The 17,126-nt window shown below is 41.4% G+C and overlaps 1 protein-coding gene across 5 annotated transcripts in view; it reads right to left on the bottom strand.

The window, feature by feature from the left end:
- The window catches only part of PLXNA2 (plexin A2), a 627,239-nt gene that overhangs the window by 73,551 nt on the left and 536,562 nt on the right, over nt 1–17,126 (bottom strand). For 4 of the 5 annotated variants that reach the window (XM_061632052.1, XM_061632055.1, XM_061632053.1 and 1 more), the window contains 4 exons: nt 16,605–16,844; nt 11,779–11,922; nt 7,748–7,982; nt 1,887–2,029 (listed from right to left, as the gene is read on the bottom strand). In XM_061632052.1, coding sequence (XP_061488036.1) covers nt 1,887–2,029; nt 7,748–7,982; nt 11,779–11,922; nt 16,605–16,844 — 762 coding nt within the window. Of the gene's footprint in view, nt 1–1,886; nt 2,030–3,286; nt 3,345–7,747; nt 7,983–11,778; nt 11,923–16,604; nt 16,845–17,126 lie in introns of those variants that run through there. The other variant, XM_061632056.1, reaches the window with a different exon arrangement.

Raw genomic sequence — 17,126 nt, 5'->3', positions numbered from 1 at the left:
CTTATGTGTTCAACTTGCTCATGTTATATAACTAAGCAGCTGTGTAATTGGCAGCACATTCATCACCACTATAGTTTTTTGGGAACAGTAAATAAAAGAAGTAGCAAGCATCAATATTTGCTTGCTGTTTCATGATATAAATAGAGAAAGTAGGGAGTGACTGATTACTTAAATGCCCATTTCCACAGGTGTAATCCCAATGGAATAACAAGTATATAAATAGCTTAATTAATTGGCCCAAAGTGTGTGAGACAGGAACGTTTGGGGTCGAATTGAACTTTATTTGACTGCAAGTTATTTCATTTTACAACATAAATCTGATGATTAAGCTTCCAGCCCTTATATATCTTGCACAGAGGAAAATACCAAATTGTCCAGTTGAAAGAGATTCTGTTGATCAAGTTGCATAACCCTCTCACACGTAGACCAATGTTTTACATCAATAAATGAAACAAAATTGCCCACATTGGCCCAACTTTTGTTAGGCATAGTTTGCAGTCAGACAAATTTAGTGTTGTTTATGTTTCTTACATTTTAATTCTAGTTTAGAACTGTTCTCCTACTAGGGAGAAGGAGATTTGCAAACATGCAGCTTAGCTTACTAGTAAAAGTGCTGTGTTCAATCCACTGAGAACATTCCCTGGGCAAGCCTATCAAAATGAATAGAACTTGTACTACAGCACATTTATGCTCTTGGGTTTGGCCAACAAAACAAAACAAAACAAAAACCACTACATCTAGTATTTATTTCTTTCACTTATGTAAGGTCTAACCCTCCAGCCCAAGTCCTCAGAGTACTACCACTTGAGCTACAAACAGTAGCTGCCAGGTTTGTTTTAATTAGAGCCCTAGAGAAGAACGTCATATGTTGATCAATAAGTTAAATAGCTATTGGCAGGATATTGCAGCAGTGCACACAATACAGTAAGACAGCAAAGTCCACCCTACATGCAGACCTTGGGTTTTCTCTGCCATCATATGTAACCTCTTTGCAAACGGGGGGTGAGAAGAGGCAAGGCTGCATAGCTCCTTACATTCCACAGTAGAATCATGATTGAAAAGGCAAAGGGGATAAGGAAATGTCTGTATAGAACTCATCAGCAGAAAAAAAATGAAATGTAAACAGTTTCACAGGGCAGCCCCATGGGTTCCTCAGGCATTTCCATGTTATTACTCTCTCACACACGGCATCTACAACTAATGCACAGAAATGCCACTGATGCTGTTACCCCTTCTTTTGCGTTCCTACGGTTAAATGCCACCAGCATCATTTTCATACTGAATAATGGGTCCCATCTGCTGCTGCACTTGCTTTAACTATGTAAGAACTAACTCAAAATTGGGATGGCTGGCAACACAACTGGTGAGCTCAGCATGCAAGTTTTCAGCAGACAGAACTGACGTAATGTGACCAAGATCTCACACCTAAAAGCTGCGCCAAAGAGAGGAAGAGATGTAGAAAATGTGACAAGTTTCTCCCCCCCAAATGGGAGGCTTGTGCCCCTTGGGGCACAAAGGGATTGTAGTTTTCCTGAACACCCACACCGTTTGGTTTCCCTTTGGATAAAGAGAGAATTCAAGAAGCCTTTGAACAGTTGATGGTCATGGAGCTTTAGTAATGGGGGGGAAAGATGGCAGGGCAGCAGCCACACAGAAGAAATCAAGAGGAAGCAAACTGTGTGAAAACTATATAAAACACAAGACTTTCGTTATAACAAACTTCAGTGTTCAATGTGCTTAGCCCAGCACTTCTAATAAGATTCAGTGTGGGAGGCAGAAAGGTGCTTTCACAGCTGTGTGGGTTTCAATCTAGCTTCCCAGAGGGGACGGCAATACTAGCTACCTGATAAAACAGAGACAGAGAGAATGTGCAGCTATTCCATTACCTCTAGTTCACGCAGGACAGGGTGGTCCTCTATGCCAGGGAAGAGGACCCTCATGGCATATGTGCGATAGTCAAGGTACGGGATCCCTGAGCGGTCCAGGTCGCTGGTTAACTCATTGATATCCGTCTGCAGCTCTGCAAAAGCTATTAGAGAAAGGGTGGGAGAAAGAGAGACAATCAGAGACAAGCACTGGAAATGCAGGCTGCAGTACAAGCAATCAAAGACTGCAAATGAACCAACTCAGGGGAGCTCATTTACTCGAGACCTCTCTGTGTCACTCAGACATGCCCTCAAGCTGGGAGCCACTTCCCCAGCATCCTAGAGAGAGAGAGAGAGAGAGAGAGCAAACACACAATGCAAAGAACAGATGCTGAGAACAAAACACACTTGCTAATTTGTATGCTGTTCACACCTTGTATGCAAGCAATGAAAATGCCTTGAAAGGCACTAGATAAAAATAAATATCCTATTTTTAAATCATTGCACTGTGAGGCTTCTCTCTCTCTCTCTCTCTCCATCCAATATGCTCTTTTGCTATGGCTAGCACATGGACTCATGTTTTGCAGCTTAAATGGCTTTATCCAGAGTCTGGGAAGAAAATCATGCTTTCAGGTGCAGGTAGAGAACTGCAAGTGCCTCTTGATGTGCATGGTGAGAGAGCATAAAAACTCCCAATGCTCCATCATGGCTCTAATGTAATTTGTATAGTGGCAGTATGCATGTACAATTTATCCAGCTTCTCCTCCCCCCCTTTCAAGGAGGAAGGATTGCACAGATATTCTGAGCATATGGCAGCATCACCTGTCATGCCTACAACACATTATGTATTAGTGGCATTGTGTGAATGTGAATGCTCCCCTAACATACATACTGGAGACTTGTTCTGGTGAATGTGTAAACTGGCCCTAAGATGCCAACATGATTGCACATTTGTTTCAAAAAGTACCAGTGCTGGTTAGGTTTGTGTGGATCACGATCCATAATCTAGCAGTCCGTACAACACTTGTATGTAAGCCACACTTTCTGCTTTGCCAATATTCCAAGAGCCAGATGGAAAAAGGCACTGCTTCATTGTCCTTATTAAAATCTGCTATGGTAATAGACAACAGACCTTTCTGCTGTTCAAGTTAATGTTATTTACATTTCTTCACAATTGAAAATATTACTGGTGCTAAGGGTGGCCATGTGCCTTCCTTTACTGGGGATAGTCCTATATTTGACAGTGTAAAGATAAGGGTTGCATTAATGGGTCTTCAGTCTCCAAGATCTCAAAAACATTTTAAAGGAGACCCTTTAGGTCCTATGAAATCCTATACAATTTTTCTCAAAAGTAAGCCCCATTGAATTTAATGGCACTTTCCAGGTAAGTGAGGATATGCACTTACCTGGGAGTAAGTCTCATTTAATTCAGTGGTGCTTCCTTTTATAGGACTGGCATCTGTTGTTTGCCCATGATTACTGCAGAGAAGAGATAAGTTTTTGATCTTCAGCTGTATTGTCTGAAGACAAATGTCTCAATTCTTAAGTGGACTTCAGTCTTAACAATATGGTTCTGCTTCTTTGTCCTTTTTTGCTTTGATAGGTATTATTTAAAAAGAAAACAGCCCAAACCAACAAACTGCACATCTCAAACATCACCTTTGAGTGCCACATTCCCAGAATTATATGTGCCCCACTGAGTACACACAATAAGTCCCTTCATACACATGCCTAGGGAAGCACAATAGACTTGCTGCTCATGCTGAAAGGAGTTATATTGAACACTTGTAAAGGCTTGGGCTTTTTTTTAGTGTCTACAGTAGATGTTCAAAAAAGTTTGATTGTGCTTGCAAAGTACTTTTCCCAGTGCCTCCTACATCTCTTGTTCCCCAACTGAAATTTTCTGGCAGAGGGCAACACAGATGAAGACAGCAAGGAAGGAGCACACAGAGGGCTTTCTCCTTGGTGGAAGTGACATGAATAGTGTTAGTTTTCCCCTGGGGGAATCTAGAACTGGTAGTCACAGACCCATCCCAGCAGGAAAAGATCCTCTCCCTGCTGCTACCTCCACCATCTTCCCTCTGCCTGGCCCAAGGTAAGGTGACAGGGGAAGAGGGAGGTGATGGCACTCACCAGGTTAAGGTGAGCAGGGCCCTGCTTGCTTTTGTCCTGTTCACATACATGCTTCCTGGGTCAGAAATTAACTCCTAGATCTCTTAAAATCCCACCTCAAAGGATAAATGGGCTTTTAATACTCTCCTCCAAACCCTTCTCTGGCTCAGATCAACAACCAGGTTGGAGAAGGACCCTCACTGCATTCCCAAAGCATCCTCCCCATCTTTCCAAATACAATGACAGTGTTGCATGAAAGGACTCCAAATCCCAAGAGAATTCCTCTCTGGAAGCCCCGATGCACTGTGGAGGCCATCAGAGTGACTGAGTGGGAGTAAGGAGGAAAGAGAAAATCCTTCTTCCTTAATACCCTCTTTGTTTTATGTCAGAGTTCAAGGTAATGAAAAGGGGAATGTACTTTGGGAATGGCCCCCTCCAACTAGTTTTACAAGCTTCAGCATTGGCTCGAGAAATAGACAGATTTTTCTCTGATTTTTTTCCCTGCAAACAAATTAGCTCATTTCCAAGTGAATTGGGGAGGGGGAGGAGACTGGGTCATCTCACCCATCTCTACATGCAACAACCCTTCACATGCCCTTTCCTAACTCCATGGTATCCTAATACAATTTCCATTAGAATAAACACAGCATACAAGTCATGCGCTCCAAGCCTAGGTTTTCCATCTAGAATGCAACCTTCTAACTTCTATTAGTTGCTCTTTTATTATACGGCCATAAGAGTGGCTGTATACTATAGTCAGTAGGGATTTTTCACGTTCTACCATGTTAAATGAAAATACCCCCCACACCCCTTTCTGGTGCTTTGTATAGTCCCACTTCAAAACAAAAACTTACAAGTCTTATACTGTTGGATTCAGAATCGCTTGCTCTACAACTCTGAAAGTTTTCTTGGTGATACACAACCCCCCCACAGAGAATCCACAGGTTAAAGTGAAAAATGGGAGAGAAAAAAATATACTTTAACTACCTTGCCATAATCACAGTGAGCGAAATCAGGTGATAATTTACCAAATGATAAATTTACCATGGCAGGCATTCAACCATGTTGCATGGTCACCTGCAACATCTGTGCATGTGATGAAGAGAATTTTGCTTCATCCTTTCTTCCATGAATGTCTACTTGAGTGAAGATGTATGGTAAATTTCTTACCTAGCCAGACACTTCAGATGACCCATTTCCTGTATCATGTATGCCTGCAAGGTTACTTGTGAAGTGTTCATCTCTATTTATCCAATGAAAATATTTAAACAGCAGTCAAGGGCGAGAAAATCTTGTTTCTCCCTTTCAATGCTGATATGGGGTAAAGTGGGAATACTAGATAGGATGTGATTTTGTGTTTTTATTGTGCAAAAGACAGGCAAGAATTCTACATCTACTTCCCAACCATGTTTTTTGTTTTTGCTGGGTGGGATGAGGCCCTATTCAGTGGTCTCTATTCTAAAGTTTAAAAAAATGTGTGAACTCACTCACTGACTCTGTCAGCCATCAGGACGTGTACATTATTTTTCTGCTGGTTCTAACTCATTCTGTGAAACACTTGGATCACTGCAAAGGATTCTGGCTTTCCTTATATCCACATGAAAAATCTTCAGAAAAAGGTCAGCAGACAGCCAGGCCTAATTACCTGGCACTGACAAACCCTATACATGTTGCTTATATAGGATCAAGCACTAATCCTGTTCTCCACACATTAGTCAGGCAAAGGCCTCTGCCTCAGATACACTTGTTACCATCTTCCCTCACATTTAGACCTCACAGGAGAGAACTCTGAGCTTCTCTGGCTACAAAAGAGGGCATTTTATGAGTGTGTGTGTTTGAAAGAGATTGACCAAATGTTTATTCGACAGCTGTACCTGGGCTTAGGCCTTGTTAAATTCACACCAGATCAAAGGCAACAAAGTAAGCCGGAGGCGGTTACCACGGAAACAAGCCTTGGTATTACTTAGTACTGGAGATGCATTCAATCAACAAGAAAAAGCTATGGTAGGCAAAATAGATGTGCTAAGGTACATGTGTGTATACATGAGAATGATAAATTTTTGTGTGAAATGGTCCACTCTAGTGTCTGCAAGGCTCTTGCATCCTGATTCTATGCATGTTTGCTTGGAAAGAAGTCTCACTGTGTTCAGTGGGCTTTGCTCTTAGGTAATATGCATAGAGAAAGCAGCCTAAGTGCATGATTATGGCAGTATTTCTTCTATAACAACACTGTTACATTGTTTGATCCTCAAACACTTATTTTGGAGAAAAGACTGCACAAAGTGCCAGGGAAGGAAAGAGGGGGTTAATAATTATGTAGTCTGAGCCTGTCTAATCCTAATGGATAGCAGATTAACATGGTTATGATTATGTGTACATTTTTTTGTATTTTCTTGTGGCATTGCCTTTCTAATTGTGTTCATCAGTTGAGCAATCCAGAAAAGCCTAATTTAAACAAAGCTCTGTTGTGGGCTAGTGGAATCTTTAGCACTGTGATACTATCTAAGCAACAAGGTGACCGTTCTTTTCTTAACCTTGTGATTTCTGACACTGGTGCTTCGCTGGATTTGTATCCCTTCAGCTGAGACTTGTATGTCAAGGTGTATTGGCAAATCATTTCTCCAACTGTTTACATAGTTTACATAAGACATTATCCCAGTCTGCATCTGTGATGGAATCTTTTTAATATGTTTAAGATCTTTTTAACATGTTTAAGATGTCCCTTGTTTGTTGCCCTGGGTTCATTCTAGGAGGAAGGGTGGGATATTATAATTATTATTTTTAGGAGCCGGAAACACTGAGACAGGAAATATGCCATAGCAATACCTCTTACCAAGAGGACAAAAGATAATGTAAAAAGTAATGGCCATGGCCATTTGTCAGTGACATATGTAGCTGATAATGAGAAGTTAAGTACCGACACTTTGAGTGACTCTCCATTCCTACCTCTGTGTGTGCACACACTTATTTATTTATAAGTACATTTGTATACCGCTATTTTGTTAAAAACATCAAAGTGATTAACGACAAGTTAAAAACAACAACCATACAATAAAAACATTAAAAATACAATAAAAACAAAGGTCAAGTATTGCAAAAAGACATCTTCTTAATTGCCTGCATAAGCCTGGCAGAACAGAAAGGTTTTCAGCAGGCATTTAAAAGTTAAAACAGAAGGCACCTGCTGAATCTCTGTTGGCAGAGCATTCTAGAGAAGTGGGCGGATTACACTGAAAGCTTGATTTCATGTTGATGTTAAATGAGCCTCCCCAACTTGGAGATATACATATCTCAGTTCTTGGTTCCTATGTTCCACCTGGTTTTCTGTCCAGCCAAAATAGGCTTAGGAGAGCTGCTGCTGGTCAGGTCAGATGACATCATCAGTTTGAGACCATGAAATAGACAGCTATTTGTCAATGCACAACACATACCTGCAATAACCTGAGGAGGAGGGCATCCGGATCATGAATGTATGCATTCCCGGAGTCTCTTTGAACTGATTTCCATAACACACTTTCCTTCATTCACAAACTATGTCCTAGGTTAGCAACTGGCTTGTGTCAGTGCAACAAAGAAAACTCCATTTCACTGATTAAGAGCTTCACTGGATCATAAACCTATGATGTTTCCATGAAACTGCGCTAGGCAGTACTGTGAATATATTGTATGAAGGATACATGTGCGTCCCCTTGCTTAAGTAGACCCCTTCTCATGTGTCATTTGACATTTCCAGATTAGTGGTGGACAGTATCCAGGGTGGTACTACTGACCTTCTTTGCATTCGAGGGCCACCCGAGATTCCAGGTTGTCCATCTGCATCTGTAGCCTCTTGAGGGTTAGGTCATTTTCACGAGACTTGCGCTTGTAGGCAATGAGGACAATAATGACTATGATGAGAAGAAGGCTGCCTCCTGCTGCAATGCTGACAATAGCTGGCAAGGTCAGGAGGCTGTCCGAGATGACATTCACTGAGCCAGGGGAGAAGATGATGCCACCTACATGCACCTAATCAAGCAAAAGACACAGTCATCAGACTTTGCTGCAGCACTCCAAGTAGATTGATCTGGGGAGAAACCACCTACTTGGGAAGAAGACCGCAGCATCAGTTGTGCAAAGGATCAAACAGCTTCAATAACTTGCTACTGCAGAAGAAAGAAATCCTAGGATTACCAGGGAGAAGACCCTGAGCTTTTTTAATACTGGTTCCAAATGTGTATCTCTGCTCATCTGCATATGAGCTGATCTATGGAAAACAAGCCTTTATTTCTGCTCCAGTAGTTATGTTAGCAGGATTTTTCTTTTAAAATGTGTGCCTTCAAGGACTACTGCCTGACAGAGATCCTCTGCCCATGTCACTCCCACTCTGGAAATAATTCCCAAGGAGCTAAATATGCCTTCAGAAGACACACAGTTTGTCTGCAGAGTCACAGACAAGACCATGCAAAGAGTGTCTATCTTCAGAAAGAAAGGGCACAGCCTACTTGAAACACAGAAAAGGCTTCAAATTGTGATCATCCCAGCACTATCTCTGGCTTTGTCCGGATTATCTGATGCCTCCATTTGACTTTCATTTCACAGGCTTTCAGCTTCCTTTTGTAAACCATGGACATTAGAGACAGAATGACAATTTCATTGACAAAGGAGTTTGAAGAGGAAATAGAGAAGAAGAGAGAAAAACAAAAGGAGCGGTGGAATGGCAGGGCCTGGGGTAAACCATGGGATTGCTGCAGAATAAACAGAGAGACAGTTAATGATTGCCTTGCAGAACATGTTATGGTCTCTGATAAGTGCAGGTACTAATGAGCAGGAGCTATTTTACAGTGCTATTTCAACAAGGAGCTGTTATGACTTGGCACCAGAGAGTACAAGACACAAAGTAGATAAGGCAATGAGTTTTACTAGATCCTAACAAAATAGACTTGGAAGATAAGTAGACAGATTTGATTAAAGGACCAACTTCTTTGGGGGAACTGAAATGTAAGCAAAATGGCTTCACTGGATTCTCATTCAGATATAATAAACACGAGTCCTAGGAGATACAAAAGCTTGATCCATAAAGACACTTTATTTGCTGCATTTCAGTTCAGTTCTTTTCAGTGGGTAACTAGAGAAAATGATCTGCAACCAAAGCATCATGCAAGTTCTGCAAAGATTCTTCAGAGGTTGCCTGTCTGATCATTAACTATATTGTACACCAGTGATGGCATTTTGAATGGGGCATATTTTACAACACTAATTTCCCTTGGCTCATTAATTTTACATGAAAACGTTAGCTTATAAATAAGCTAACACAAGGTATGGTCACACTAGCACTCTTCTACTACGTCTACTAAAGTCAAGACTAGCAGGAAGGAATACAGAAAAGCATCTTGTTTAGTCAACTATCAATTGACGGCTAAAATCTCTTGGATGCACATTAACAACACAATCCAAACTCAAGATCGAGCTTGGATTCAGTGAGTCTTGGGACTAGGCCAGTGCAAGTCACTCACCCTGGTTCAGCCAGTGGAACTTAAGTAAGCATAATTGATGCAAGCATAAGACCACAAAAAAGGGCTGTTCCATGGACATGGTAGGTCGTGACAAGACAACAACCTTCCTCTTTCAACAAGCTTTTTAAGTGACACTTTATTCCAGTCTGCATCTGTGTTGGAATTGCTTTTTAAGATGTTTTTAAAGCTTTTTTTAAAGATGTTTTTAGGATGTTTTGTTTGAATGTGTTTTTAAGGGTGGTTTGTTTGAATATGTTTTTAAAGATGTTTTGTTTGAATATGTTTTAAAGTCTTTTGTTTTTAAGATGTTTTAGAGTGCTTTTAGTGTTTTTGTTTGCCACCCTGGGCTCCTTTTGGAGGAAGGGTGGGTTATACATTTAATAAACTAACAAACAAATAAGGAGATACTTATACCTATTCCAAACCCATTCCAGCTCAGCCATGTGACCTAGCAACCAAGCAAAACCTAGCCATCAAAAGGGGTAGTATATGTCAGATTCCTCAAAATTCCTCCTGAATGGAGTGTGGAACAGGGGTAAATTATGACAGTGTATGTTATGCTGGCAAAAGTTGTGATGGCTTTCTTCAGTTAGGATTGCTCTGTAAATTACTTACAATGGGGTCTAAAGGATGACAGCATTAGAAGTAGATGCCTCACTAACTTGAAATGGTCACTCATCTGCAGCAGTGAAATATCAGAGATGCATCTCAGGGAGTCATCTAGCTCTATGACACATCCCCAAACCAGCTCTACTCTATTAACATTACTATTGGAATTAATAGACCAGTCATAGCATGAAAGGCACATTCAACTACATGTCCATTAATAACATGGATATTTTCTCACTTGGCAAGAACACCTGGGCAGTCTTACATGGGACAGTGTGTATGAAAGAGCAAGACTGGATACAGACCAGTTATTAAAACAACTGTATAGAAATTATCATAGAATAATGCAGTGTCACATTGCAAACAATTAGATTGTATTGTCCTTGTCCTGCTTTTAAAATTGTTATTTGTTTGCCATTGTTCTATCTCATTTGTTCAGGGATATATCTGGTGTAGATGTCCCCCGTGAATGTAAGGCTAAATAAATGGTGCTCATTAACAAATCTGACAGACAGGCTGATCTTGTCTTCAGCTGCAGCTTCATAAGAATATAAAAAGAGCCTGCTAGATCAGGCCAATGGCCCATGTAGTCCAGCAGCCTGTTTTCACAGTGGCCAACTAGTTGCCCATTGGAAACCCACAAACAGGACCTGAGTGCAAACAGCACTCTCCTCCCCTGTGGTTTCCAGCAACTGGTATCTGGAAACATACTGCCTCCGAATGTGGAGCAAAAGCATAGCCATCCTGGCTAGAAGCTATTGATAGCCTTTTCCTCCATGAATGTGTCTAATCCTCTTTTAAAAGCATCCAAGATGGTGGCCATCGCTGCTTCTTCTGGGAGTGAATTCCATAACTATGTGCTATGTGACCCTCTCTGTCCTGAATCTTGCAACATTCAGCTTTAATGGATGTCCACGAGTTCTGGTGTGATGAGAGAGGAAGAAAAACTTTTCTCTGTCCAATTTCTCCATGCCATGCATAATTTTATACATTTCTATCATGTCACCTCTTACTTGCCTTTTCCCTAAACTAAAAAGCCCCAAATGCTACAACCTTTCCTCATAGGAGAGTTGTTCCATCTCCTTGATTGTTTTGGTTGCCCTTTTCTGAAGCTTTTCCAATTCTACAGTATCCTTTTTGAGGTGAAGTAACCAGAACTGAACACACTATTCCAAACGCGCCATCCCCTTTATCATTTTGATTGCCCTTTTGAACCTTTTCTAGCTTTACAACAGCACTCTCCCCACTTCTTATTCTCAGTATACTACCTCCGACAATGCATGTGGAACGCAGCCATCATGGCTAGTAGCCATTAATAGCCCTATATTCCAAAGTCCATTGTTTGTAGCAATGAGTTCTACATAGCGTTGTATATTTACATGTGTAAGTTAACTGTGGTGAATACAGCTGTTTTACTGCAGTGTATTATCAAATTCATTCATATATTTAGAAAGCATCTGTGTTACCTTTCAATAAAACTCATGGCAGCATTCAAAGACATTCATTTGGGTTTCCTGTGTCTCCAAAAAATTTGGGGCACTAGAGATGTCCTTTCATATCAAAGAAAGGATCCCCATTCCCTCCCCCCCAAGTTTCCATGCCAAAAGCCAGAACAGGAGCTAGCGCAGAAAATGATTGGCTCATCAGTGAGAGGAACAAACAAAAGATGGGTAGACAAAAGTATTGTTCTTTGACCTCACCATAACTTTGTGTTGTCCAGTGAGATTTGGAGGCTCACACAGCAGCTGAGTTTCAGAGACAGTTACAGCACAAGGAGTCTCTCCAATCAGAACAGTGTAATTGAGCTTTGCTCCACCAGAGGCAGGTGGACACAGATTTTTACCCTGTGGGAAATAGTGAGAGAAGGTTCTATGAAGATTTAGTAAGTGCCTTGGTTTTTTCCTGATAAGTTCTTCAGCACAAAATCAACAATTATGATATATCACACAATGTGCACCTTTTAGGATACATCATAATAAACATCCTTGAATAATCATCTCCCATTAGCTACTACTGATAGTGGTACACATTTCTATAATCAACTGTACAATTTAATAAGAGCTAACAGAAAGGTACAATATGAAGGTGTGTGTCTGCTACATTTAAGCTTGCATTTCTCTCTCCACCCCACAAATTCAGCCTTGTATCCAACAACATCCTTCTGTGAGCGGAAAAGTGTCCTTCTGTTCACAGAAATCTTTGATCTACTGGAGGCCTAGATCAAAGTGTTGTTGGGGGTGTAGGGGGAAATAGGCAAAAATTGCCTGCTCTCCTCTTCCATTAGTGGAGATTTCTGCTGGACCAAAAGCTCTTCTGTGAACTCATTCTCAAGGGCTTTATTGGATTCAATCCTTTATATTTTTCCTGTCATATTCAAATATATCTATCACAAAAACCAGCCTCCCTGCAAATTCTGAAGGGCATAATAAACCACATGCCCCCATAGTTTTTAGCAACTCTCCTATAATTCAGGTACCATGTTCTCTTAGGAAAAAGAAATGTTTACTGGAAGTGAGAAAAAGTTGACTAGTGTAAATAGACAAAGGCTTTGCATATCAGATATAAAGATAGGAGTTTGAACATCTTCAAAAAGCAGGATCTGTTTTAATAGTATTCCCATTATCTATCCATCCACACATAATATCCACCCCAAAAAGCATTTTTGTACAGTACCCTGGTACTGAATCTTGCAATCAGCAATAAAAATAAATAATATGCATCTCTGCACCACCTTCTAGTACGTAGTAAATAACATTAAAAAACACATTATGCCCGTCAATGTCAGTTGTGACCTATGACTTGTTCATATCGGAATGAAGAAGTAATGCTGATACAGTGACCAAGGCATCATGTTCATACAATATTATACAGCTACAAGAGTGGCTGTATACTATAGCCAGCATGGATTTTTTCCATTCCGCAATGTTAAATCGAAAATACCCCCCATGCCATTCTGATGCTTGAGTGGTTTTTTAAAAAAATCAGCTTCAAAGAGATTTTGCAACTGATCAGCAGATCAACCCAATCCACCTTCAGGTGTGGCTAATGGAAACATTTTGCTCTAGTGATTAGTGTGTTCACAGCCTAACTCTGTGTGTGCTGTTGCTCACATAGCAGATATTATACAGTCACAAGAGTGGCTATATACTGTAGCCAGCATGGATTTTTCTTATTCCACAATGGTAAATTGAAAATACCCCCCATGCCATTCTGATGCTTCCCATAAATTCATTTCAAAACAAAACCTTACAAAACATATAGTCCTGAACTCAGAAACACTTGCTTAACAACCCTCTAAATGTTCATGGCAATACACAAAACAGTCAGAGAGTATTGAGAGTTCAAATTGCAAAAAGAGAGAGAGAAAAACCAGACCCCTTATGGACTTTTTTCTGTCAGAGTTCTCATAATTTGTTGAAATTAATTAAAAATCAGCCATGTTCACAGAGTACCTGTAATCCTATTACTGACCTTGCCCCATAATCTGACCTTCATCGTCTGCAGTTTAAAAGTTTTTAAAAAATGCCTAGCTGATTTTTAATTAATTTAAGAAATTTAGCGTTGGCATCAGTGATAAGCCCAGGCATACTCAATAAGAATCAACTGTCAGTATTCTAAAAGCCAGACTCACAGCTGCTTGGCTTGTCTAATCAGAGGGCCACACCTACACCAGACTTTGATTTCACTTGAGACAGTCATGGCTTCCCCCGTAGAATCCTGGAAAGTGTAGTTTGTGAATGGTGCTGAGAGGAGACTGCTATTCCCCTGACAGAGCTCCAGTGGCCAGAGTGGTTTAACACTCAGCAGCTATGATTGAAGCTCTGTGAGGGGAACATGGCATCTCCTAGCAACTCTCAGCACCCTTCACTAACTACACTTCCTCGGATTCTTTGGGAGCCATGACTATCTAAAGGGAAATAAAGTTCTGGGGTGGATGTGGTTTAAATTTGGGTGGGAGGCTATATGTACCTGCTGTAGAATAAAAAGGTGGGGGAAACCCTGAAACAGAATGATACTGTTCACAATGTTTTCCTTCTGGAAAGGAAAGGGGCTTCCCCTCTGCCCAGTGCCCACCCATCTAATCTTCTCCGTTCCCCCTCTTTATTTATTTTGATTGATTGATTGATTGATTGATAACCTGACCTTCCTCCCAGCAGGAGCCCAGGGCGGCAAACAGAAACGCTAAAAACACTTTAAAACATCATAAAGAGACCTCAAGATACATTAAAACAAAACAACGCTAAAAACATTTTTAAAAAAGCTTCAAAAACATTCTTTTAAAAAAGGGTTAAAACATATTATTAAAAAAACATATTAAAAGCAATTCTAACAGACATATCTCAACTTAAAAGGCCTGTTGAAAGAGGAAAGTCTTCAAAAGGCGCCAAAAAGATAGCAGAGATGGCTATCTTCTCCCCCTTCCTACCATCCTCCCCTCCCTGCCCCTCCCCCAGTCAGTTTCCCCTATCCCAAGCATGATTGCACAGGTGTAAATCCCACTGAACTCAATAAGCATGCAAATGATCAAATCTTCCCTCCCCTCCTCCTTCCTCTTGCCCTTCCCCTCCTCATCCCCTTCCAATCCTCTCCTTCCCCCTCCTCCACCTTCCCCTCTCCTCCGCCCTCCACCCTTCTCCTCCTCTCCCATGGTCAGTTTTACCTATCCTAGGGCTGTGACCTGGGAGACCAGGGTTCAAATCCCCACACAGCCATGAAGCTCACTGGGTGACCTTGGGCCAGTCACTGCTTCTCAACCTCAGAGGAAGGCAATGGTAAGCCACCTCTGAATACCGCCTACCATGAAAACCATAATTTCTAACCACAGGTTAGAATCTCTGTAGAAATAGTAGTAACACAAAAAAGAAGCAAAGTAAGAACACCAACAAACATACAAAAATGTAATTCTCCATCTTTGGAGACAGCAGGTGTTTCCACCACTCACCATATGCTCAGAGGCACATGTTATCAAATTCTTCCAAGCTACACAGGAAGTGGATTGGACTGTGAAAGACCAACCCAAATTGTGTTTGCATTTTGACACATTTATAGGGCAGTACAATATCTCAGAGAGGAGGTCAGGCCTCCTGCTCCCCTGGTGCATTCACTATAGCTGCCCAATTTCCCTGCTTTTTAAAGTTAGATAGAAATATCTGTTGGCTATTTAGGTACGTTTTTAAACTGCCAGGTTTTTTGCCTATTGGTGAATTAGACTTTAATTCTGGTATGGACTTAGTGTAAATTCACAGGTTGCATTCTTAATGGGCAGGGTTACAGAGTCAGTAAACTAAAATGCATTGTGGCTAAGTTGATCTGTATATAGAAGGAGGAAATGAAAGGATCAACTTTGCTGAATGGTGTTTCTTATCTAGTAGATACGGACCAAAGGCATCAAGATTTCAGTTTCAGTCCTCCCTGGATCCCTCTATAATGGGAAATTATCGGCCAGTCTCCAACATTCCATTTTTGGGCAAGGTAATAGAGAGTGTGGTGGCTGCCCAGCTCCAGAGATTCTTGGATGAAACAGATTATCTGGATCCATTTCAGTCTGGCTTCAGGCCTGGCTACGGGAGAGAGACAGCTTTGGTCGCCTTGGTGGATGACCTACGCAGAGAGCTGGACAGGGGGAGTGTGTCCCTATTAGTTCTACTGGACCTCTCAGCGGCTTTTGATGCCATCGACCATGGTATCCTTTCGGACCCCTTTGCTGGGATGGGACTTGGGGGCACTGTGTTACAATGGCTCCATTCCTTTCTGGAGGGATGAACCCAGAAGGTGGTGCTGGGGGATTCCTGTTTGACTCCTTGGCTGTTGACCTATGGGGTCCCTCAGGGTTCAGTTTTGTCCCCCATGTTATTTAACATCTACATGAAACCGCTGGGAGAGGTTGTCCGGGGGTTTGGGGTTCAGTGCCATCAGTATGCGGACGACACCCAACTCTATTTCTCCTTTCCACCTAAAGCCAAGGAAGCTGTCCTGGTCCTGAACCAGTGCCTGGCATCAGTGATGGACTGGATGAGGGCAAACAAATTGAAACTAAATCCAAACAAGACAGAGGTGCTCCTGGTCAGTCGAAGGGGAGATCAGGGAATAGGGATTCAGCCTGTGCTGAATGGGGTTACACTCCCCCTGAAGACACAGGTTTGCAGTTTGGGTGTGCTCCTGGACTCAGCTCTGAACTTGGAGGCCCAGGTCTCGGCGGTGGCCATGAGTGCTTTTGCCTAGTTAAGACTGGTGCAAACAGCAGCAGCAGCGGCAACAGCAAAACACACCCAAATATTTTTCAAGACGAAAGTAGAATCTTTGTATCTCTGTTTTTTGCCCTCAGAATTTACAATTTAGATATACAATTACAACCACCTAGGTGTATACCTAAAAATATAGTGTGTGAAGTGATCCAATAAATTCATAGGGAGATTTCTCAGGTAAGGACAAGATTTAATAAATATAGTACAGTGGTGTCCCAGAATACACTTGTTCCAATAAGTTTAAATTTGTGTGTTAATTAGGGCTTTGTTCATCATCTTACCTTCAAGATTATGGGTGAACCCGGCTTCTGATCCAACACACCAGTGATGCTTAGTAGCTCAAAGGTAGGGTTTGGGTAGTAGATAAACTTAGTGTCATTGTAAATCAGCAAGGACTGAACATTGTTAAAGATGAATCCAAGCTCATCAGGTTGCTCAACAGCATCCAAACCAGGTCGGTACTCAGGCGTGAGTGAGGGAGCCAGGCAAGTCAGGGTGGTTGTGTTCACAACTTTGCACACCTGGAAACAGACAATAAAGGAAGGGTTATGCTATGAAAAAAAAATTCTGTCTCTCGAGAGAACTCACATATTTCATGAAACTCTACTAACGTCACTGGAGTTTGATACCACCAAAGCATGAGATCCTTTTCCAATCCATGTACTGATTTGCACTGTCTACATTCAATTTGGTATTCGATTTTGAGATGTGAAAGAGAAGCATTTTCTCTCCTGCATTTGTTTGCTAGGAGTTTTTTAAAAAATGTCCTTGCAAGGCACACATAGCTAATAGAGATATATGAT

This window comes from Rhineura floridana, chromosome 6 (genome assembly GCF_030035675.1).
Source record: "Rhineura floridana isolate rRhiFlo1 chromosome 6, rRhiFlo1.hap2, whole genome shotgun sequence".
In the NCBI taxonomy this organism is placed as follows: domain Eukaryota; kingdom Metazoa; phylum Chordata; class Lepidosauria; order Squamata; family Rhineuridae; genus Rhineura; species Rhineura floridana.
Note: the sequence above shows the minus strand (reverse complement) of the source record. Positions and strands in the feature narration are given on the sequence as shown.